At 41.2% G+C, this 25,367-nt stretch overlaps 1 protein-coding gene across 3 annotated transcripts in view; it reads right to left on the reverse strand.

The window, feature by feature from the left end:
- Positions 1-25,367, reverse strand: part of smad2 (SMAD family member 2) — a 93,842-nt gene that overhangs the window by 9,977 nt on the left and 58,498 nt on the right. For all 3 annotated transcript variants that reach the window (XM_055658638.1, XM_055658804.1, XM_055658724.1), the window contains 6 exons: positions 22,323-22,516; positions 20,536-20,670; positions 18,096-18,170; positions 17,716-17,769; positions 9,300-9,512; positions 6,055-6,192 (listed from right to left, as the gene is read on the reverse strand). In XM_055658638.1, coding sequence (XP_055514613.1) covers positions 6,055-6,192; positions 9,300-9,512; positions 17,716-17,769; positions 18,096-18,170; positions 20,536-20,670; positions 22,323-22,516 — 809 coding nt within the window. The remainder of the gene's footprint in view (positions 1-6,054; positions 6,193-9,299; positions 9,513-17,715; positions 17,770-18,095; positions 18,171-20,535; positions 20,671-22,322; positions 22,517-25,367) is intronic.

The following is a 25,367-nucleotide window of genomic DNA, read 5'->3' on the forward strand; positions in this document are numbered from 1 at the left end:
CAGCCAATACAAGGGAAGTTGAAATCTCCCACTAATACCACTCCATTGTTTTTACAGCAGTCTGCAATCTCCTGCATAATCCCCTCATTCATCCTGCTATTGGGATGCCTATAATACAGTCCTTTCAAAGTACTCACTCCCTTCCAATTATCTATTCCATTCCTAAATTCTACCGATGTAGCCTCACTTGACAATTCATCAAGAATGTCCTCTGAGCATTGTAATTATGTCCTCCCTAATCAAAAAGACAACCCCCTCCACTCCTACCTGCATCGATATCATGCCTGCGGCATCTATTCCTTTCAATATTGAGGTGTCAGTCCTGCCCTTCTATCAGCCATGTTTCTGTTATGGCTATAATATCCCAGCCCCCAAGCCCCCCGCATTAAAATAAACACCATTTAATGCCTCCCCTCTTTACTGTGCACCTGCCCATCCTTTCTGTTAATTTTGCTCCGACTACAGTATTTGCCTCCTTCCTCCCAACTGACTCCTCTCTGCTCTGCGATCCGCACCCCTGCCTGTCAAGTTTAAACCCTCCCAGTGGTTTTCTTCTGGAAGGAAAAAAAAATTATAACACGTTTAAGATTGTTAAATCTTTCATGCAAATCAAGTCACTTCACTTTTCATCCTTGTATGCAGACAAACATGCTGGCCAGTCATCTCACCCCGACAATTGCAAATGACATGCATTAGTGCATTCAGAAAGTATTCAGACATCTTCACTTTTTCCATATTTTGTTATGTTACAGCCTTATTCTAAAATGGATTAAATTCAATTTTTTTAATCATCAATCTACACACAAATCTCTGTGGAGGCCGGTTCTCTGGATACTTTCAAGAAAGAGCTAGATAGGGCTCTTAAAGATAGTGGAGTCAGGGGATACGAGGAGAAGGCAGAAATGGGGTACTGATTGGGGATGATCAGCCATGATCACATTGAATGGCGGTGCTGGCTCGAAGGACCGAATGGCCTACTCCTGCACCTATTATCTATAATACCCCAAAATACAAAGTGAAAACAGGTGTTTAGAAATTTTTGCAAAAATAATTAAAAAGAAATAACTGAAATATCACATTTACATAAGTATTCAGATCCTTTGCTATGACACTGAGCTTAGGTGCATCCTGTTTCCATTGATTATCCTTGAAATGTTTCTACTTCTTGATTGGAGCCCACTGGTCATTTAAATTGATAGAACATGATTTGGAAAGGCACACAGCTGTCTATATAAGGTCCCACAGTTGACAGTGCATGTCAGAGCAAAAACCAAGCCAGATAGACAAAGGAATTATCCATAGACCTCCTCTCCCAGTTTGACCTGGTCACCCCTATTGAAATCTCCAAACTCATCAGCTCTTCCAAACCCACTACCTGCTCCCTCGACCCTCTCCCCACTCCCCTGTTGAAGTCCTGCCTCCCCGTTCTCTGCCCCTACCTCACTAATCTCTTCAACTCCTCATTGTCCCAAGGAATTGTCCCCTCCGCTTTCAAAACTGCTGCTGTTACACCAATCTTAAAGAAACCTGGTCTTGATCCCTCCTCTCTCATTAACTACCGCCCAATCTCAAACCTCCCCTTTCTTTCAAAAACCCTGGAGCGTATCGTTGCATCGCAACTTCATTCCCACCTCCTTGCGTATAACCTACTTGAACCCCTCCAATCTGGCTTTCGTCCCCTCCATAGCACAGAAACTGCTCTCCTCAAAGTTCTCAATGACCTCCTCACCTCTGCTGACACTGGTTCCCTCAACATCCTCATCCTCCTCGACCTGAGCGCAGCCTTCGATACAGTGAACCATAACATCCTGCTCACCAGACTCAAAGACCTCGGCATTGAAGGCTCTGCACTCAGCTGGCTCCGTTCCTACCTTTCCAACAGATCCCACTTCATCTCTCTCCACAACCACACCTCTGCTACAGCCACAGTCACTCAAGGCGTTCCCCAAGGCTCCGTACTCGGCCCCCTCCTCTTCATCATCTACATCCTCCCCCTTGGTCAGATACTCCGCCACTTCAATCTGGACTTCCACTGCTACGCTAATGACACCCAGATCTACCTTGGCACCAAATCTCTCCACAACACCCCCCTCTCCCATATCAACTCCAGTTTGTCAGCTATAAAAACCTGGATGCAACATAATTTCCTCAAACTCAACAGCGATAAGACAGAATTCCTCCTCATAGACTCCAAAGCCACATTCAGCAAAATCAATAACCCCACTCTCACCATCGACGGCACCACTGTCTCCCCATCTCCCCAGGCCCGCAACCTTGGCGTGATCTTTGATTCCACCCTCTCCCTTGAGCCTCACATCCGCCATGTCATTAAAACCTCCTTCTTTCATCTCCGCAACATCTCCAAACTCAGACCCTCTCTCACACCGCCCGCTGCTGAAAGACTCATCCATGCCTTCATCTCCTCCCGACTGGACTATTGCAACTCACTTCTCCTTGGCATCAGCTCCACCTACATCAACCGACTCCAACTGGTCCAGAACGCAGCCGCCCGACTCATCACCCACACCAAATCCTGGCATCACATCACTCCAGTCCTCAAACAACTTCACTGGCTTCCCATCTCCCACCGGATCACCTAAAAAATCCTGGTCCTCACCTACAAAGCCCTCCACCATCTGGCCCCCCCCCATATCTCACTGACCTCCTCTCCCCCTACCAACCCTCACGGTCCCTCAGATCCATATCAGCTGGTCTCCTCTCCATCCACAAGTCCAACCTCCGCAGTTTTGGGGACAGAGCCTTCTCCAGGGCAGCTCCCAGGCTCTGGAACTCCCTCCCCCAACTGATCCGCAATTCCGTGTCCCTCACCATCTTCCAGTCCCGCCTCAAGACCCATCTCTTCACCTCTGCCTATCCTTAGCCCCACGTGCCGTCCCTTTTCATCTGTGCATTACTTGCCTCATACTGTGTTTTGTATTGAATTCTGTATTTACTTTGTGTACTAGTCATGTCTCTACTATTTATTTCATTCCCCTTACATGTTTTTCCTCTACCTGCTAAATTTTTGTAAGGTGTCCTCGAGACTCTTGAAAGGCGCCCATAAATAAAATATATTATTATTATTATTAGAGCAAAAACCAAGCCAGGAAGACAAAGGAACAAAGGAATTATCCATAGACCTCCGAGACAGGATTGCGTCGAGACACAGATCTGGGGAAGGGTATAAAACAATTTCTGCAGCATTGCAGGTCCCGAAGAGCACAGTGGCCTCCGTCATTCTTAAATGGAAGAACTTTGGAACCACCAGGACTCTTCATAGAGTTGGCCGGCCAGCGAAACTGAGCAATCGGGGGGGAAGGGCCTTGGTCAGGAAGGTGATCAAGAACCCAATGGTCACTCTGACAGAGCTCCAGAGTTCTGTGGAGATGGCAGAACCTTCCAGAAGGACAACTATATCTGCAGCACTCCACCAATCAGGCCTTTATGGTAGAGTGGCCAGACAGAAGCCACTCCTCAGTAAAAGGCACATGACAGCCCGCTTGGAGTTTGCCAAAGGACCTAAACAAGATTCTCTGGTTTGATGAAACCAAGATTGAACTCTTTGGCCTGAATGCCAAGCGTCACGACTGGAGGAAACCAGATGTGATGAGCCAATACCATACCTACGGTGAAGCATGTTGGTGGCAGCATCATGCTGTGGGGATGTTTTTCAGCGGCAGGAACTGGGAGACTAGTCAGGATCGAGGGAAAGTACAGAGAGATCCTTGATGAAAACCTGCTCCAGAGCATTCAGGACCTCAGACTAGGGCGGAGGTTCACCTTCCAACAGGATAACGACCCTAAGCACACAGCCAAGACAACGTAGCAGTTGCTGTGTGACAAGTCTGTGAATCTCCATGTGTGGCCCAGTCAGAGCCCGGACTTGAACCCGATCGCACATCCCTGGAGGGACCTGAAAATAGCTGTGCATCGACGCTCCCCATCCAACCTGACAGAGCTTGAGGGGATCTGCAGAGAAGGCTGGGAGAAATTACCCAAAAACAGGTGTGCCAAGCTTGTAACGTCATGGTGTCATGGTACACCAGTCATTGAAAGTAGGCATGCAGGTGCAGCAGGCAGTGAAGAAAGCGAATGATATGTTAGCATTCATAGCAAAAGGATTTGAGTATAGGAGCAGGGAGGTTCTACTGCAGTTGTACAGGGTCTTGGTGAGACCACACCTGGAGTATTGCGTACAGTTTTGATCTCCTAACTGAGAAAAGACATTCTTGCCATAGAGGGAGTACAGAGAAGGTTAACCAGACTGATTCCTAGCATGTCAGGACTTTCATATGAAGAAAGGCTGGATACTCGGCTTGTGCTCGCTAGAATTTAGAAGATTGAGGGGGGATCTTGTAGAAACGTACAAAATTCTTAAGGGGTTGGACAGGCTAGATGCAGGAAGATTGTTCCCGATGTTGGGGAAGTCCAGAACAAGGGGTCACAGTTTAAGGATAAGGGGGAAATCTTTTAGGACTGAGATGAGAAAAACATTTTTCACACAGAGAGTGGTGAATCTCTGGAATTCTCTGCCACAGAAGGTAATTGAGGCCAGTTCATTGGCTATATTTAAGAGGGTTAGATGTGGCCCTTGTGCCTAAAGGGATCAGGGGGTATGGAGAAAAGGCAGGTACAGGATACTGAGTTGGATGATCAGCCATGATCAAATTGAATGGCGGTGCAGGCTCGAAGGGCCGAATGGCCTACTCCTCCACCTAATTTCTATGTTTCCATACCCAAGAAGACTTGAGGCTGTAATCGCTGCCAAAGGTGACTCAACAAAGTACTGAGTAAAGGGGCTGAATACTTATATAAATAAGATATTTCAGTTATTTCTTTTCAATTACTTTGCAAAAATTTAAAAACACCTGTTTTCGCTTCTTTATTATGGGATATTGGGTGTAGATTGATGATAAAAAATGAATTGAATCCATTTTAGAATAAGGCTGTAACGTTTATTTAATACTTAATATTTTCAATCTATGTTACAATTTAGAATATGGTTCTTGACAAAATGGAATTATACAATCTGGAATTGTTATAATATCTCACTCATCATCATTTATCAACAGCAACTTTGTTTAAATACTTTGTGTTCGATTATCATACACGACAACCAGAGAACTGTGCTAAATTACTATCTACCTCATTGATGACACCTCGGACTATCTTTGATCAGACTTTGCTGGCTTTACCTTGCACTAAACATTATTCCCTTATCATGTATCTATACACTATGAATGGCTCGATTGTAATCATGTTTTGTCTTTCTGCTGACTGGCGAGCATGCAACAAAACCTTTCACGTGACAAATTAAACTGAGCAGAACTTTCTTTTAGGATTCTAAAGTCGCCAAAAATCATTTGAATTCTTGCAAATCTCAGTTCTTTTCAGTACAAACAGCAGACACACAAATTAGAGCCCCTGGATGCAATGTTTCTACATATTCTCTCACCTATCTTTCATTGAGGTCAATTAGCTTCTAATCAAATGCACTGCAACTCCCTTGCTCAAAATGCCCACCTTAACATCTATCTAGAATCACTCGATTCTGGTCAGATGGTCAGATCAAGATCCCTGCGCTTACAACAACTGGGACTTGAAAATGGCTCCAAACTGGCGACTTTGTGTACTGTCAGTGTATTACTGCTATGCACTTGTACAGTATCTGAAATGCTTATCTAATATGCATCAAAGTGCTTATTATTGTGATACTTGTACTAAATTGTATTCACATGGCAAATAAAGTAAATAGGAACCCAGGGGCTATTTTTTCCACACGAGGGACGTTGGGTATTTGGAACAAGCTGCCAGAGGAGGTAGTTGAAGTAGGTACCATCACAACATTTAAGAATACATTTGGACAGGTACATGTATAGGAAAGGTTTAGAAGGGTGTGGGTCAAACGCAGGTAGGCAAGGCTATTGGAGGCAGAGCATTCTGGGCCGAAGGGCCAGTTTCCATGACTCTATAAACTAAAATTCAAGATTAGTACAACAATTTGCTTCCTTCAACTGGAACGAAAAAGGTTTTTCATCGAAACACCTTTCTTACCTGGTGGAATTTTGCACACTGTTGCAGGATGCCAGCCGTATCTCTGATTACAATTAGGACTTTGAACAAAGATGGCACTATCACTCAGGCACTCAGCAAAAACCTCCCCACCGATGTAATATAATCTCACTCCTCTGCCTAAAATTAAAAAAGTTATATTATGAATACATATGCATCACCAAATTCCATTAGGAATACCTTGTCACTACCAAATGAGTAGGTTAAAAGAATAAACACGAACGGCTGTTTTTATTAAGAAAAATGCAAAGTACAGAATACTTGGAAATATTATGGGCCTATCACAATTAGGCGATTTTTAAGGAGACTGCCTACGACTGTCCAGTTGCCGGCAGTCGCTTGAAAAACCGGCAACTCAAACACACACACACACACACACACACACCGCTTCCTTCACCAGCCCGTTATGCAGGCAAGGGACAGGGCAAGCGGGGGGGAGCGCTGTCTGAGTGAAACTCACACGGTGCAAAGCCAAGGCGACACAGGAAGGTGGCGCTGTAATTAAGATGGCTAAAGCCAGTCTCCTTCCATAATTGTATTGGAAATTTTTAAATGATGGGTCTAATTATCTCTGCAGCCATTTCCCTTAAAATCCATGGTTACAGGCCATCAGGTCCTGGTGAATTGTCTGCATTTAATTCAGATAATGCTCCCTAAAATTAATCCCACGTCATAGACATTGTCAATCCACTAATTGTGTGTAATTCCCTTGTTCCTTTTCCATTCATTTCATTCTCAGTCACAAGAGGTAAGTTGCCCTTTCCTTTTATATGTCCATGGAAGTTTTTGCTGCACAATTTAATATTTAATTCTCAATTCAATTTCAATGTTTTGCACACAACCTAGGCAGTGCATAAGTGTCGGCGTATGTTGGCACCGCCAAAGTTACAAAATAACCCACAAAAGAACCGAAAAGTCCTATCTACAGCCTGCCGCCGCACGTGGCAGCTGTACCCCCACCCCCCCCGCATTCTAAATGGAAGGTTTTATGACAGTGGGGATATTTTAAAGATTTGTGGAGATTGCCCAATTTTGTCAATGGATTAACAGCATCAGCTTTTCTGTTTTCTCTTATACCTAGGTTATGCTCCAGTTAACCATATAACAATTACAGCTCAGAAACAGGCCATCTCGGCCCTTCTAGTCCGTGCCGAACATGTATTCTCCCCTAGTCCCATCTACCTGCACTCAGACCATAACCCTCCATTCCTTTCCTGTCCATATAACTATCTAATTTATTTTTAAATGATAAAATCGAACCTGCCTCCACCACCTTCACTGGAAGCTCATTCCACACAGCCACCACTCTCCGAGTAAAGAAGTTCCCCCTCATGTTACCCCTAAACTTCTGTCTCTTAATTCTCAAGTCATGTCCTCTTGTTTGAATCTTCCCTACTCTCAGTGGGAAAAGGTTATCCACGTCAACTCTGTCTATCCCTCTCATAATTTTAAAGACCTCTATCAAGTCCCCCCTTAACCTTCTGCGCTCCAAAGAATAAAGACCTAACTTGTTCAACCTTTCTCTGTAACTTAGTTGCTGAAACCCAGGCAACATTCTAGTAAATCTCCTCTGTACTCCCTCTATTTTGTTGACATCCTTCCTATAATTAGGCGACCAAAATTGTACACCATACTCCAGAATTGGCCTCACCAATGCCTTGTACAATTTTAACATTACATCCCAACTTCTATACTCAATGCTCTGGTTTATAAAGGCCAGCACACCAAAAGCTTTCTTTACCACCCTATCTACATGAGATTCCACCTTCAGGGAACTGTGCAGTTTTTCCCAGATCCCTCTGTTCAACTGCATTCTTCAATTCCCTACCATTTACCATGTACGTCCTATTTTGATTTGTCCTGCCAAGATGTAGCACCTCACACTTATCAGCATTAAACTCCATCTGCCATCTTTCAGCCCACTCTTCCAACTGGCATAAATCTCTCTGTAGACTTTGAAAATCTACTTCATTATCCACAACACCACCTATCTTAGTATCATCTGCATACTTACTAATCCAATTTACCACACCAACATCCAGATCATTGATGTACATGACAAACAACAGTGGACCCAACACAGATCCCTGTGGCACTCCACTAGTCACTGGCCTCCAACCTGACAACAGCCATCCACCATTACTCTCTGGCATCTCCCATTCAGCCACTGTTGAATCCATCTTGCTACTCCACCATTAATACCCAACAATTGAACCTTCTTAACCAACCTTCCATGAGGAACCTTGTCAAAGGCCTTACTGAAGTCCATATATACAACATCCACTGCTTTACCCTCATCAATTTCCCGAGTAACCTCTTCAAATAATTCATGAAGATTTGTCAAACATGACCTTCCAGGCACAAATCCATGTTGACAGTTCCTAATCAGACCCTGTTTATCCAGATGCTTATATATATTATCTCTAAGTATCCTTTCCATTAATTTGCCCACCACTGACGTCAAACTAACAGGTCTATAATTGCTAGGTTTACTCTTAGACCCCTTTTTAAACAATGGAACAACATGCGTAGTACACCAGTCCTCCGGAACTATTCCCATTTCTAATGACATCTGAAATATTTCTGTCATAGCCCCTGCTATTTCTACACTAACTTCTCTCAATGTCCTAGGGAATATCCTGTCCGGACCTGGAGACTTATCCACTTTTATATTTCTCAAATGTGTCAGTACTTCCTCTTCTTTGAATCTCATAGTTTCCATAGTTACTCTACTTGTTTCCTTACCTCACATAATTCAATATCCTTCTCCTTGGTGAATACCGAAGAAAAGAAATTGTTCAATATCTCCCCCATCTCTTTTGGCTCTGCAGATAGCTGTCCACTCTGATTCTCTAATGGACCAATTTTATCCCTCGTTATCCTTTTGCTATTAATATAGCTGTAGAAACCCTTTGGATTTACTTTCACTTTACTTGCCAAAGCAACCTCATATCTTCTTTTAGCTTTTCTAATTTCTTTCTTAAGATTCTATTTACATTCTTTATACTCAAGCATCTCATTTACTCCATGCTGCCTATAATTATTGTAGATCTCTCTCTTTTTCCGAAAGAGAGAGATCTACTGGATTTCTTGTTAGCAAGTTGCTATTGGTCATCTGTACCTTACAAATTAGTTCATCTTTCATTCGGTAACGGTGTTTATGATCTTAATTTTCTTGGACACAGCATTCTCATCCCATAAAATTTTATGTTTACAGACTCGCTTACCAATATGTCGCCGTGTCATTTCAACTGTTGCATTTCTGTTGACATTGGATAGCAAACCCAGACAAAATCTTTCCGAGTTTGATGGGTCTGTAAATCCATCCACGGTTAGTGAAGGCTGAGATGCATGAAAGGTTTCACCAACTCTCTGGTTTAACTCATAGTATGCTATTGAACACCAAAATGCTGGCTCTGAATAGGTTACAGGTTGTAGATCTGCAATGGCAAAAGAGTATGATATTGTTACATTAAGTAATATGACATTTTCAGGAATATTAATGATACATGGACCTTTTTAATGTTTTGAATCATTTCCTTGCCAAAACAGAAGTCACAACTCCAACAGCCATTGACCAGATACAAATTAAACAAACATGATTAGAGATTCAATTACAGCAAGCAAACACTGACAAATACCTTTTAATAGTGAACTTTGTCTCTCAAGAACTAAAGCACTTGCTGTTAAAAACTCAAAAAGGGCAACTTTTACTTAGTGTATAGATATACAGTTATGCCTTACAAACAGCAATGAGTTGAATACCAATTATTGGTGGCTGCATTGGCCCAAGTTACAGCTTTGCCCAGACCACCAGATATAAACAATTCAGCTCTTTAAATCCTACCCTGAAATTTTAATGCCCTTTCGAACCATATGGTATAGTGAGATGTCAGCTATGCCGAATGACTTACCCCCATCTCAAAAACAAATAAATAGACCAAATGTGACCCTAACCAATTTTTTGTAAATGCAATCCAGATTTCTTGGTTGACAGGAGATTATATAATTAAATTATAGCAAATGTATGCAGAGCAATAGGATATGCGTTACAATAGAAAACGGATGTTTCTGACTTAGAGAAGTTGGCTTACAGACAGTTCATAGGAACAAAACCCTTATGTCACCCTAGGACTGCCTGTAATTTGTTTTTTTCATGCTTCCTTCCAAAGAATAAACCTCATATTTCCCCACATTATATTCCATCTGCTAACTTCATGTCCGGAAAGGGTTTTGGGGAAGAAAGAGCTACCTTGAATTTAGTTGCATCTGGTTAGGTAACTATGGTAGGGTGAAGATTATTCCATGCTTTAATTGTGCGGGGGAAGAACAAATTACTGTCCACATCTGTCTTAGTAGCTGGAATCTCAAATTGGATCGAATGCCCTTGTCTGCATAATTTGCACCTACTTCTAAAATTTCCTCGTAAAGTTTGTGGCATTTACCTAACATGCTTGTGTGGAAAAACAGCCCCTCGGATCTGTTGGTAAAACAATTGACGATCCGCCCTGTTGATGTACCACAATTTAAAAAGCTCTAGGATTACCTCTCAGCCTCATTCGCTCCATAATAGTCTCAGCCTTGCCAATTTCATCTTAAAATTCAAGCCCTCCAGTCTAGGCAACATACAGGTAAATATCTCCTGCACCTGCTATGGGTTAATCGCATAGCTCTCATAGCACGGCAACCAGAATTGCACGCAACACCTCCAAAAAAGTGTGACCTAACCAACAATTTGTACAACTGACATATCAACTTTCGGTTTCAAAGTTTGGTCGAAGTTTGATGAAGGCAAGCATTCCATATGCCTTCTTCACCACTTTTTATATCTGTGTCGTCACTTTCAGGCAACTCTGTACTTGTAGCCCAAGGTCTTACTGTTCAGTGACAGTTCCGAGAGCCTTGCCATGTATGCCCTTCCCTGCTGTAACTTTAGACACCTTCCTCAGCGTCCAGTAAACCATGACTTTTGATGTAATCCGCAAACCTGCTGATCATGCCACCTACATTAATTTCCAAATCTTTCATGCATGATCAACAGCAATGGACCCAGCACTGAACCCTGCAGCACACCTCTGGTCACAGGCCTGCAAACAGAAAAGCAACCCTCCACGACCATACTCTCTCTCCTACCACCGAGCCAACTTTATATTAAACTTTCCTCGTCACCCCAGTTCCCATATACACTAACCTGGACCAGCCTAGCACCAGGACAATGTCCAACTGGTTATTTTCCTGCTTACTCCATCAGTCTTATCTTAGCAATGTTACATTTGTAGTTTTCCAATCCTCCAGGACATTGTAAAAACCCATTGATTTCTGGTAGATTACATTATTACATCTACCATCTCAGTTATACATAGCATAAAATCAGCAATTTAGGTGATGTATGTGCAAGGCATGATGATTACGTTTGGAGATGACACAAAAGTGTTGTTGATAGTGAAGATGGTTATCAAAAATTACAGCTGGATCTTGATCAGTTGGACGTGGGCAGAGGGATGGTTACTGGCGGTTAATGCAGATAAGTGCAAGGTGTTGCATTTGGGAAGTCAAACTAGGGTAGGACCTTCACAGTGAATGGCACGCCTCTGGGGACTGTTGTAAAACAAAGGAATCTAAGAGTGCAGGTAAATAATTCCTTGAAAGTGGCATCACGGGTAGGTTGGTCAAGAAGGCTTTCGGCACATTGACCTTCAGTCAGGATATTGTATAGAAGTTAGGATGTTATGTTGCAGTTGTACATTGGTGAGAGACAAGAAGGGCAGAAGGCACACGGGATCATCTACAGATTTCCCAGCGAGTTAGACCATCGTGGCTTGAAAGAAAAATCTATTCCTGATCCCTGAAATTTGCCAAGTAGAAAATAGTGGTTTTCAATTGATTTATGAACATGTCTGAAAGTCCTTGCCAGTACATGCAACTGGAAGATACTGGAAGGGCTGGCTTTTACAGTTATCTGTTCTTTCAAACTGCTTTAAGAGCAGGGCCTTTGCAATTCCACAATATTCCTACACAATAGCATTTCATTGTGCAAGGCCCTATCACCTTGCAAGGCCTTTTCAATTTGGAATGTGCAAGGTTTCTTCAATTTGTAATGGACCACTGAGTTGTCCTTAAATACAGGAGAGGTGTCGGATGACTGGAGTGTGGCAAATGTTGTACCACTTTTCAAGAAGGGCTGCAGGGAAAATGCTGGGAATGCCAGTGAGCTTAACATCTGTAGTTGGTAAGTTACTGGAGAGTATTCTGAAGGGTTTGGATATACAGGCATTTGGATGGGCAAGGGCTGATTAGGAATAGTCAACATGGTTTTGTACGTGGGAAGTCGTGTATCACAAATCAGATTGATTTTTTTGAAGACGTGACCAAATAGGTTGATGGGGCAGAGCTGAAGGTGTCGTGTGCATGGATTTCAGTAAGGCGTTCGACAAGGTTCCGCATGGTAGGCTGCTCTGGAAGGTTAGATCACATGGGATCCAAGGAGAGATAGCTGAATGGATATCAAATTTGTTCCATGGCAGGAAGCAGAGGGTAATGGTGCAAGGTTTCTTCTCAGACTGGATGCCTGCGACTAGTGGTATGCCTTCAGGGTTCGGTGCTGGACCCCGTTACTGTTTGTCATCTACAAGATTTGGATGAGAACATATAGTTTGCTGATGATACAAAAGTTAGTGGTTTTGCAGATAGTGAAAATGGTTTTGAACGATTGCAGCAGGATCGGGACAGGTGGGCAGAGGAATGGCTGATAGAATGTGATACAGAGAAGTGCGAGGTGTTGCATATTGGGACGTCGAACAAGAGCAGGACCCACACAGTAAATGGTAGGCCTCTGGGTAGTGTTGTGGAGCAGAGGGATCTAGGAGTACAGGTGCATGGTTCCTTGAAGGTCGAGTCGCAGGTGAAAAAAAAAGGTGTTCAACAAGGCTTTTGGCACTGGCCTTCATCGGCCAGAGTATTGAGTATAGAAGATGGGAGGTCATGTTAGAAAATTGTGTTCAGTTCTGGGCACCATGTTATAGAAAAGATATTGTCAAGCTTGAAAGGGTTCAGAGAAGATTTATGAGGACGTTGCCAGGACTAGAGGGTGTGAGCTATAGGGAGAGGTTGAGTAGGCTGGGTCTCTATTCCATGGAGCGCAGGAGGATGAGGGGGTATCTTATAGAAGTGTATAAGATCATGAGAAGCATAGATCAGGTTGATGCACAGTCTTTCCCCCAGATGCACAGAGACTTTTGCCCTTTTGTGGCAGCACGCTTGCACAGCAGTAGAGTTGCTGCCTTACAGCGAATGCAGCGCTGGAGACCCGGGTTCGATCCTGACTACGGGTGCTGTCTGTACGGAGTTTGTACGTTCTTCCCGTGATCTGCGTGGGTTTTCTCCGATATCTTCGGTTTCCTCCCACACTCCAAAGAGGTACAGGTATATAGATTAATTGGCTTGGTAAATGTAAAAATTGTCCTTAGTGGGTATAGGATAGTGTTAATGTGCGGGGGATCACTGGTCAGCGTGGATCCAGTGGGCTGAAAGGACCTGTTTCCGCGCTGTATCTCTAAAACTAAAAAAAACTAAAAACTAGAGATGGGGAATCGAGGAGCAGATGACATAGGTTCAAGGTGAAGGGGAAAAGATTTAATAGGAATCCAAGGAGTCCAATGGTGGAAAGGTTCAAGTACTTCAAATTCCTGGGCGTGCACATTTCCGAAGATCTTTCCTGCTCCCAGCACACTGATGCAATTATAAAGAAAGCACATCAGCGCCTCTACTTCCCGAGAAGATTACGAAGAGTCGGTGTGTCAAAGAGGACTCTCTTGAACTTCTACAGGTGCACAGTAGAGAACATGCTGACTGGTTGCATCGTGGCTTGGTTCGGCAATTTGAGCGTCCAGGAGCGGAAAAGAATGTAGAACGTTGTGACCACTGCCCAGTCTATCATCGGCTCTGACCTCCCCACCATCGAAGGGATCTATCGCAGTCGCTGCCTTAAAAAGGCTGCCAACATCATCAAGGACCCACACCATCCTGGCCACACACTCAAGTCTCTGCTACCATCGGGAAGAAGGTACAAGAGCCTGAAATCTGTTACATCCAGGTTCAGGAACAGCTACTTCCCCACAGCCATCAGGCTATTAAACTTGCCAACAAACAGACTCTGAACTGTAACAGCCTATTGTACTTTATCAGTTTATTTATGTGTATATTGGACTGAACTGTTCTGTATTTATGCTTACAATATTCTGTTGTGCTGCAGCAAGCAAGAATTTTATTGTCCTATCTGGGACACATGACAATAAACTCTTGACCTGACTTCTTGACTTGATATGAAACTTCTAGAAGCTGAAGACAGCTTGCTTTCAAAAGTATGAAGTAAAATTACTCTCAGCACTAATCACCTTATACCTGCTCATCATAGGATTCTTAAGTAATGCTATGTCTGCTCACTTATTCAAAAGGGTGTTAGCAATTCTATTGAAAAAATAATTTTCAAAAGATCACCTCTCTGATCACAGGAGGAGGAAAATGATGTTGGACACACTGCCAATACAATAAGATGCTGCATTAATCTTGAGGAATATAACCCTAACCCTGAAGTAGTCGTATGCAATTTGGTGCACGTTACACTACTTTTTTAATAAAGGGTCAGAAAAACTGATTGCTTGGATAAGTGTAGATTGCTTAGAGAAAGCCAGCATGGATTTGTTAAGGAAAATTATGTCTAACTTGATAGTTTTTATATTAAGTAACAGAAAACTACTGAGGGAAATGTAATGCATTTGGTGACTTTCAATGATGTTTGAGCAGCTGTAACTATTTAAGAGGCACAAGAGAAAGGAAAACAGGAAACCACAGCCTGACATCAGTAATAAAGAAAATACTGGATTCAATTATTAAAGTAGCAATAATAGGGTTACGTGTAAAATAATAACAGGATAGAATAGATTCAACATAGATTTATGAATTAGCAACCAAGCCTGACTAGTTTTAGGTTTCATTGAGATTATAACTAGCAGAATAAACAAAGAAAAACCAGATACATGGTGCGCCACTAAGATTATTAAGCAAAATTAGAGCTGATGGTATTGAAATGATACACAGAGGATTGGTTAATGAACACAAAAGTGTAGGACTATGTGGGCCGTTTTAGGGTTGGGACTCCCAGACTCTAAAATGGCCCACATATTTCTACACTTTTTTGTAGAAATCTGTGTATCATTGGGAGGCTGACATTAGTAGGGTGCAGAAGGAATAGTTGCTGTTTACAATCTACATCACTGGGGAAATCAAATGGAATATACCCAAGATTGCTGAGTATACAAGATCAGGTATGGGCTATGAGGAGAATGCAGGGGTATTTCAGGGATATACAGATAGATTAACTGAATAGGCAGGAACATATTTTTAAATGTCATGTACCAGGGAAATGAGAAATACGAGTAGGAAGCCATTTAGCTTTTCAAACTTGATCTGCCATTCATCAAGATTATAACTGAGCTTCCACCTCAATGCCTTTTGCTGTGCTACATCTATAATAGCTTAATTCCCTTAATATACAGCAGAAATCAATCTATTTCTGTTTTGAATAAACTCTAATGACTGATCTCCAAGGCCTTATAGGACAGCTAGTTCCAAAGATTCACCACCCTCCGAATGGAGACATTTCTCGTCATCTTAGCCCTTAATCTGAGACTGTAACACCTGGCTCAGCCAGGGAAAAGATGTTCACTTTGTTAAGCAATGTCAGAGTTTTGCAAATGTCAATGCAGTTTCCTCATTCTTCTAAACTCAGTAATGCAGTAGCCTATTGAGGTTTTCCTTTTCATGGTCTTATTTAATTGCAGCAAGACATTTTTACTCCTCACTCAAATATTCCTGTAACAAAGTACAATGTGTCACTTCCCACTTAATTGCTTCCTGCACATTCAGGTTTAGTAACTTGTTTAGAGGACATCTTGGTGATTTTGAACAACTCTCACCATTAAAAAAAACTTTTCTTTGCATTATGGCATGAAATTGCATTTGCCCTGTTCTTACCCACTCACTTAAGCAATCTACTTTGGTAGAATAGAAAGGTGAAATAACTTTCAAATGTTGCAATTTTAATAATGTTGATATCTAAAGGACACGGTAATTCCTAAAACCTTCACAGAATGCCAAACAAGGCAAACATGGGAAAACAAATGGACGGGGAATTAGAGGTAGAATAAAAAACTACTTCCTTATCCCAACAACTTTTATAATCCAGAAACAGCAGCTGTTGGCAATCTCCGAATTTGGCATAAATGAACGGAAACATCCATGGTGTCAAATCATGTACAATTTTAACAGAGTTAAAAAATTAACCATTTCAAAACTTGTTCTTGAAGCCTTGTCTTATTTCCTAGATCATCTCACTAAAACAATACTGTGGAAGTGCTGATATCCAAAATATTTCTTTTCAGTTTAAAATCTAACTTTTAAATCCATCTGTAATCTCAGACATCAATAAAAGATTATGGGAATATTTGAAAAACAACAGGGCAATTCTCAGTGGGAATCAGCAAAAGTGTTCAATTCCCCAAAGATTAATGGGTCAAAATGCAACCAGCAAAGAACAAGTGACATACGTTTAAGGTGTTGGTATTACTGTTCATAAATTCTAGGAGCAGAATTAGGCAATTCGGCCCATCAGGTCTACACTACCCTTCAATCATGACTGATCTATCTTTCCCTTTCAACCTCATTCTCCTCCCTTCACCCCATAACCCATGACACCTTACTAATCAAGAATCTATCAATCTCTGCCGTGAAAATATCCGTTGGCTTGGCCTCCACAGCCATCTGAGACAATGAATTCCACAGATTCACCTCCCTGACTAAAGAAATTCTCATATCTTTTCTAAAGATACGCCTTTTATACTGAGGCTTTGAGCTTTAGTCGTAGGCTCTCCCACTGGTGGAAACATACTCTCCACATTCACTCTATCCAGGCCTTTCACAATTTGATAAGTTTCAATGAGGTTTCCGCTCATCGTTCCAAACTCCAGCGAGTAGACCAAATGCCTTCAAACGCCACAAGGCCTTGGGCTCTTTACTGGCCTTCCTTGTTTAAATTGACATGATGACTGGCACAACCATTGTGGGCTGAAATACCTGTTCTATATTGTTTAATGTTCCTCCAAAGTCTCTTTACTGAACCTTTTTGAACAAACTGCAAAGACTCCAAAGGAAGGTTTTCACCGTTATTTAATTTATTGAACATGGTTTTAATTATTTAATTCAAGTGACTTTTATATATAAAAAATTCTTGATATTAAGGATTGAATAAACGACATCATCTCTCCTTTTTTATCAATTGCTGAACATGATGTAGAGATTGAGTGCTACTTCACAGCTCCTGAAACCCACTGGAGTTTGCATATTCTTCCTGTAATCACATGGGTTTCTTCCATGTGTTCTAATTTCCAAATTTCCACTGCAATTTGCCTCCAATATAAATGGCTCGTGGAATTAATGGGAACGTGGAGAGGATAGGTCAAAAGTTACCTGGGATTGAGATTATCCTGTGAGGCAGCATAAACTCAACGTCCAACATGGCCACCTTCTATATCACAACCAAATGTTTATTACTAGGGCATTTCAAATAAATGGTGCAATTGATCTTACCCAAGCTGTGGTTAACTGGTGATAAGGTACTTGGTGACATTTCTGCAGGAGACCCTAAAGGTGAAAACATTGACACTTTTCGTGAATTGTAAACACAACTGTGCTGATCCATTCCTTCAACTATACATTAGATTAAATTCACATATTTTAATCTAAACTATTGTCACATTGTCTAGTCTCTAGATAGCTAATAACAAATTAAATTACTCTTTTAAGTGAATTAGAAGAAAAGCACCATAATCTATAGTTTACATTTAAATGTAAAACCAAGTTTAAGAGTTTCTATACATTAGTTTAACTTTAGCTAAAATAAAGTGGTCGAAAGCTACACAATGTATTGTAGGGTTACCAATACACCCTCGAAGAAAATAGATACTCGCCTGTATCCATACTTTGGTTCATTTGTTGATCACTGGTTTCCCCATCTTCACTAATATAGCCAGGGGGTGGTGTTTCTATTAGTGAAAGAGAAATCATCTTATTAATGATGAAGTGAACAGGTGCCACTTTAAATTGCACCCAGTAAGAGAACATTTTATTACAACATTAACAGCTGTAATTTCCATATATGGGTCAACAGTGTTAAATATCTAACCAAATTAAATATCCCAGAGTTTTAAAAGAGAATGTAATGGACCTAATGAATGATCTAGTCATCATCTTCCACAATTCTACAGACCCTGAAATTGTCATTGTAGGGCAACACACATGAATCCATGAGAAAATCATAGGGAACAAAAATCCTGATAACCTAATGTCAGTGTTCAGCAAAACATTTAGTGGAAGATGCAATAAGGTAACACAGAAAAGAGTAAGAGAATTGATCGGTCAGTACAGTGGGGTGACGGTGGCGCAGCAGTAGAGTTGCTGCTTCACAGTGCTAGCAGCACCGGTGACCCAGGTTCGATCCAGACTACGTTTGCTTGTCTGTACGGAGTTTGTACGTTCTCCCCGTGGGTTTTCTCCAAGATCTTCGGTTTCCTCCCACACTCCAAAGACGTGCAGGTATATGTAGGTCAATTGGCTTGGTGTATGTGTAAATTGTCCCTAGTGTGTGTAGGATATTGTTAATGTGCGGGGATAGCTGGTCGGTGCGGACTCGGTGGGCCAAAGGGCCTGTTTCCGTGCTGTATGTTTAAACTAAAAAATATGGATTTATGACTACTTTAATGGAGTTTATTGACAGGGTGTTATCAAGAGAACACAAAGAACCACCAGATGTGGAGTATTTGAATTTACAAAAGGCATTTGATAAGGTGGAACTATATACTTGTCAACAAAAAGCACAAAGAATTGTAGGTAATGTACCTGGACTGAGAAATGGTTATTAGACAAAGCAAATAGATGGAATAAATAGACAGATAAACAGATAGACACAAAATGCTGGAGTAACTCAGTGGGACAGGCTGCATCTCTGGAGAGAAGTAATTGGTGACGTTTCGGGTTGACACCCTTCTTCAGACACATTTCAGTTCGAGACCTTCTTCAGACTCTTTGATCTTTGATGTTCATAAAATATTACAGGAATACTTTGGCTCCAGTTATTCAATTTACAATCAACAATTTAGCTGAGAGAATCAACTGTCATATGTTCAAGTTTGATGATGATGCTAAACCAAGTGGTTGAGTATAGGACTGAGATAAGGAAACATTTATTTAAGCAAAGGATGGTGAATCTTTGGAATTCTCAATCATGGAGTGCTTTTAATTTTCATTAAGGCAGGACGTCAGTCTTGACCTTAATAAATCACAGAGTAGAATCAAAAAGCAAAGTGGTCGACGATAGTCATAACACGGAGAAAGGCCCTTTTGCCCAACCTGTCCAAAATGCCGCATGCAAGCTAGCCATTTTTGCCCATGCCTGGCCCAAATATCCCTCTAAAACTTGGAGGCACTCAGCTAGCAGTATCTGTGGAAGGAATACACAGACAACATTTCAGCTGGTGACCCTTCCTCACAGATTCAGCTTGTTTTGCTCAAGATTCCAGAATCTGCAATTTCTTGAGTCTCTCTCTAAACCTTCCTCTATCCATGCATCTGTCCAAATGGCTTCTAAATGTTTTTGTTGTATGGCTGAACTACTTCACCTTGCAATTTCCTCCTGAACTCTTAATTCCGTCCAATAATCAGACAATAATATGATTTCTGATGTATACAGTGTCTTGTCTATGGTCTTTGTTTGTTCTTTTGCATTATGTAATGTTGGTGAGATGTGTGATTTGTGATGTGGTATGGATGCACTTTATTACGGTGATCTGTGTTATTAGTGGTATGTAACTAAAGCAGTGTATCATCATGTACCAAACCCAAATACCACCAACCCTGGTTGCGTGGCAAATAAAGTTTCTATTCTATTCTATTCTATTCTATTCTATTCTGATACCTCAATATGCAAAATGAATTATGCTCTAAACTGATCTACTTTACCTACATTTTAGTAACTTTTAATGAAATGCAGCCTTTCTTAAAAAAACTGGTCGCATCCCTGGATCAAACATTCAGGAAAAAATGTTCGCATGCATCTCTATCTTTTCACTGGCAATTTAATTAACTTTAAGAGCTAACCTTATGTGTTTTGAAAATCAGGAACATTATCATCTGCCAATTTTTTAATCTCTTCAGAGTTGGCCCCTTTTATCAAAAATAAAAAAAACATACATTCCCCTCTAATTTAAAGAAGCCGTAGATAATACTTAAAATAAAACTGAATTTAAGATTTAAGTCATCAATAACTGTATTGTGTGCTAATTCCCACTGAAACATGATTGGTAAGAGCATTGACCAGTTCATTATATGGCAGTTGGTCAAAAACTGTTATACCTGGGATATAGTTGCTCTGTGGTTCTATTCCAGATGGAAAATTAGTGTTTTCAGGGATGGAATGAGTGTAGTCATCAAGTGGGGGCAATTCTGCTGGAATTTCAGTGTGTCGTGGCACCAGTACTGGAGGTAAAACTGAAACCAATAATACAAATAATTAATAAAGATGAAACTTTAGCTTAAATTTTATTTGCAATAGTAACAAATCAGCTGCAATATAATATTATTAAGCATTTATCCATCCTTTAGAACAATCTAGTCATTCCAAATATTCAAATGAATCCAAGGCTCCTATAATCTAGAGTCAGAGAGAGAGAGAGCAGCAGAGAGGGAGAGGCAGAGAGGAGGGGCAGAGAGGCAGAGGGGAGAGAGGCAGAGAGGCAGAGGGACAGAGAGACAGAGAGACAGAGAGACAGAGAGACAGAGAGACAGAGAGACAGAGAGACAGAGAGACAGAGAGACAGAGAGACAGAGAGACAGAGAGACAGAGAGACAGAGAGAGAGAGAGAGAGAGAGAGGGAGAGAGAGAGAGAGAGAGAGAGAGAGAGAGAGAGAGAGAGAGAGAGAGAGGGGGAGAGAGAGAGAGAGAGAGAGAGAGAGAGAGAGAGAGAGAGAGAGAGAGAGAGAGAGAGAGAGAGAGAGAGAGAGAGAGAGAGAGAGAGAGGGGGAGAGAGAGAGAGAGAGAGAGAGAGAGAGAGAGAGAGAGAGAGAGAGAGAGAGAGAGAGAGAGAGAGAGAGAGAGAGAGAGAGAGGGAGAGAGAGAGAGAGAGAGAGAGAGAGAGAGAGAGAGAGAGAGAGAGAGAGAGAGAGAGAGAGAGAGAGAGAGAGAGAGAGAGAGAGAGAGAGAGAGAGAGAGAGAGAGAAAAAAACTTTCAACGAGTCTTGTCTAAGAGGTTATCTCACTATCCCATTCCTGGTTTTTATCAACACACTTTCATTCCAGTTGCAAGACTTTAAAAATTGAATCAGTACAAGTCCCTACAGATACTAATCTAATCTGCAGGGGTCCAACTCAATAGGTGGTATTAATTTGACAATGACTTTTGGGTATTATTGACACCAACATTTTTCAGCTTTTAAGATTTACAGATCATGACAATTAATTCAAGCACATTTTTCATTTACAGTTAATACAGGAAGTAATTAACATAAATGCTTGCCGAAGTGAACTTTGCGCAATCGATGCAATGTGTACTTAGGACCTGCATTTTCTATGGGTTCTACGGGTGTCGGGGGTTATGGGGAGAAGGCAGGAAAATGGGTTTGGGGGAGGGAAAGAGATAGATCAGCCATGATTGAATGGCTTGATGAGCCGAATGGCCTAATTGAATACTGATGGGCTGAATGGCCTAATTCTGTTCCTATTACTTATGACCTTATTTTACTGGGAAATGTAGGGAAATATGTTATTCAAAAACAATTATTGTACAAAGATTGGGCAAGTCTGCTGATCTTTCGTGAGTCTTCTGGGACAAAATGTAAAAACACTTTTAGCAATAATGTGAATTACTTTGACTACAAAGTTCATTCAATATTGGTCACATTTTCAGTTTTACATTGTCATATGCAATTTTTCAACTATGAAAACAAAGGAGATTTTCTATTTAAGTATTATCCTGGTTGTTCATATTATAACAATTTTAAAAGTCACTTTTGCTTCAGGCAAAATTGATCACGTAGAACCTAATTATCAGTATTTCTTACGTTGCTGCCATTACATGAACAAAAGGAAATTAAGTTTATTTTTAATATTCTTTTGTTGCAGGCAAACATTAAGTTTCACTAACCTGGCGTTTCCACCCTTTGATAGTGGTATGGGTTAACACACACTTCATCCTTCTTGAGATTGAAAGCATATTCACAAGTTTCAATTGCTCGTAGCTCATGGTGACTATGAAGATCAGGCCAGCGCCACAAGCGACAGTAAATGACATGAGGCAATCCTTTACGATGAGAAACCTGCAGCCGGCCATCAAGTGATCTGCATATTTAAAAAAAAGATATGATCTGGATTGCTTAGGATATCACTAACAGGATTTATCATTACACATTTTATTACTAAATTAAATCAGATAATATTTTAATGAAGAAAATCATATAATGTCAAAATTAACTAATCATTTTCCAGCATCTGGAGGGTGGGGGCAGGGGTAAGGTAATGAGTAAATAAGGTATGTGTAGGAAGGAACTGAGTAAATAAGGTAATTAAGCATCTCACGATTTGCATTAGGATAATCAGTCTATTCCCTGAACAGCATGTTCTGTAGGACCACCAAAATATGCCATTGCTCTCATCTCAAAGTTGAAAAGATCATAAAAAAGAGTCTTTACAAAAGTACAAATTAGGCTTTTTAAAAAATGAAAACTTTGGTTAAACTCAAGACATATCTTTGACCAGTAATAAACAGAAAATGTTGCAAATATTCATGAAAACATATTGCATTCATGACAAGACCTTAATTAATGATGATGTAGCGCATTTAACTAGAAACATCAATCCCGTTTCTCTTTCCACAGATGCTGTTTAACTTGCCCAGTGTTTACCGCATTTCCTGTTTATGGTTCAGATTTGAGGTTACTGGAGGTATTTCAAGAGGAAGCTGATTAATGTTTGAAGGATTGTTCACTGTTATTCATCATCTCTATTATCGGTTTGAACGAAAATGTAATTGGCATAGTTAGCAAGTTTAAGGATGCTGCCAAAATTGGTGATATTATGGGCAGTGAAAGTTATCTACATTTACAACAGTATTGAGATCTTGGAAAATGGGCCAGGGAACGGCAGATAGCATTTAACTGACAAGTGTGAAGTGATGATTTTGCAAAGTTAAAGCAAGCCAGGACTTGCACGGTAAATAGGCCCCTGGAGGGTATGGTAGAACAGATACTTTTGTGTACATATACTTCGCTCCCTGAAAGCAGCTACACAGGGTTGGGGAGTCTAAGACTAGAGGATATAAATTTAGGTGCAAGGTGAAAGATTTAAAAGGAATCAAGATGTACGAGGATGTTGCCAGGACGCAAGGGACTGAGCTCCAAGGAGAAATGGGGCAGGGTGGGACTTTATTATTTGGACTGCAGGAGACAGGGGTGATCTTATAGAGGTGTATAAGATCAGGTGGGTGTATAGACAGGGTAAATCCATGGAGCATTTTTCCAGGGTATGGAAATCAAAAATTAACAAATCATTTCCCAGCATCTAGAGGGTGGGGACAGGGGCAAGGTAGTGAGTAAATAAGGTATGTGTAGGAAGGAACAGCAAATAAAGTAATTAAGCATCTCACGATTTGCATTAGGATAATTACAGTCTATTCCCTGTACAGCATGTTCTGAAGCGCAGAAGGGAAGAGGGGAAGAGGGTAAAGGTTCAATAGGTATCAGAGGTGCAATTTGTTTCCCCACAGAAGGTGGTACATATAATGGAACAAGCTGCCAGAGTAACACATTCAAAGACATTTGGACAGGTACATGGTTAGGAAAGGTTTAGAGGGATATGGGTTAGATACAGGTAAATAGGAATAGCTCATTGGCAACTGGTTTTCATGAATAGGTTGGGCTGAAGGGCCAACTCCATATCAGTGAGCTGACAGGTGCAGAGAAACGGGCATGGAAGAGAAAGGTAGCAGCCTGGAACAGATAAGTCATGATCATACTGAATGGTAGGGTGTGCTTAAAAGACTAGATAGACTACTTCTGTTCCTATTTTTGTAGGTGTTTATCTCCAATAGTTGCAATATTTTTAGTTGCCTTCCTTCTATTGTATTCCTTGTATTCTAAAAGCAAACTCACTCCATCAGTAATTTGCTACTGGGCTAACTGTAAAAATGATAAGCGTTCTTATCACACAGCTCTCCCCAAGACTGATGATAAATCAGTTATTTTTGAATTCTGTGATGAGTGTTTGCCCAGTTTCCTCACAATTATGGACGATAAAATGTCCTCCTTCATATTAAAAGACATTTCAAGTCAGAAGGTCAGAAGTAATACGAGGAATTAGGCCATTCGACCCATCAAGTCTATTCTGCCATTCAATCATGGCTGATCTATCTCTCCCTCCGAACCCCATTCTCCTGCCGTCGCCCCAAAGCCTCCAACACCTGTTCTAGTCAAGAATCTTAGTGATAGTGCTCAAATTATAATCTAAGCCAATCACTTTGATATCTCAGTACTCAGAAACATGTTAACAGCATAGAATCTTTACCGAATCAAGATCAATAGAATGAATACATTTCTAACTTTGAGGTATCACTTTGGTCAACTCTGATACCGACTCCGTCAACAGGAAATCTTGAATTGAGTCAGACAGCGTGGAAACAGGCCCTTTGGCCCAACTTGCCCACCCCCTTTGGCCCAACTTGCCCACCCCGGCCAACATGTACCCTTTCCAGCTTGACATCTTTCCAATAAGATGGTGTCCAGAACTGAACACAATACTTTAAATGCGGTCTCATCATCTTATATAACTGCAACATGACCTCCCAATTACCCAGTTGAGTTCAGTTTAGTTTATTGTCACGTGTACCAATGTACAGTGAGAAGCTTTTGCTGCGTGCTAACCAGTAGGCAGAAAGACAAAACATTATTATAATCGAGCCATTTACAGTGAATAGAGACATGATAAGGGAATAAAGTTTAGTGCAAGGTAAAGTCAGCAAAGTCTGTTCCAAGGATAGTCTGAGGGTCACCAATGAGGTAGATAATAGTTCAGCACTGCTCTCTGATTATGGCATGATGATAACAGCTTGGAAGAAACTGCCGCTGAGTCTGTAGGTGTACGTTTTCACACTTCTATACCGTTTGCCTGATGGGAGAGGGGAGAAGATGAGGCAATA

The sequence above is a fragment of the Leucoraja erinacea genome, chromosome 1 (assembly GCF_028641065.1).
Source record: "Leucoraja erinacea ecotype New England chromosome 1, Leri_hhj_1, whole genome shotgun sequence".
Lineage (NCBI taxonomy): Eukaryota > Metazoa > Chordata > Chondrichthyes > Rajiformes > Rajidae > Leucoraja > Leucoraja erinaceus.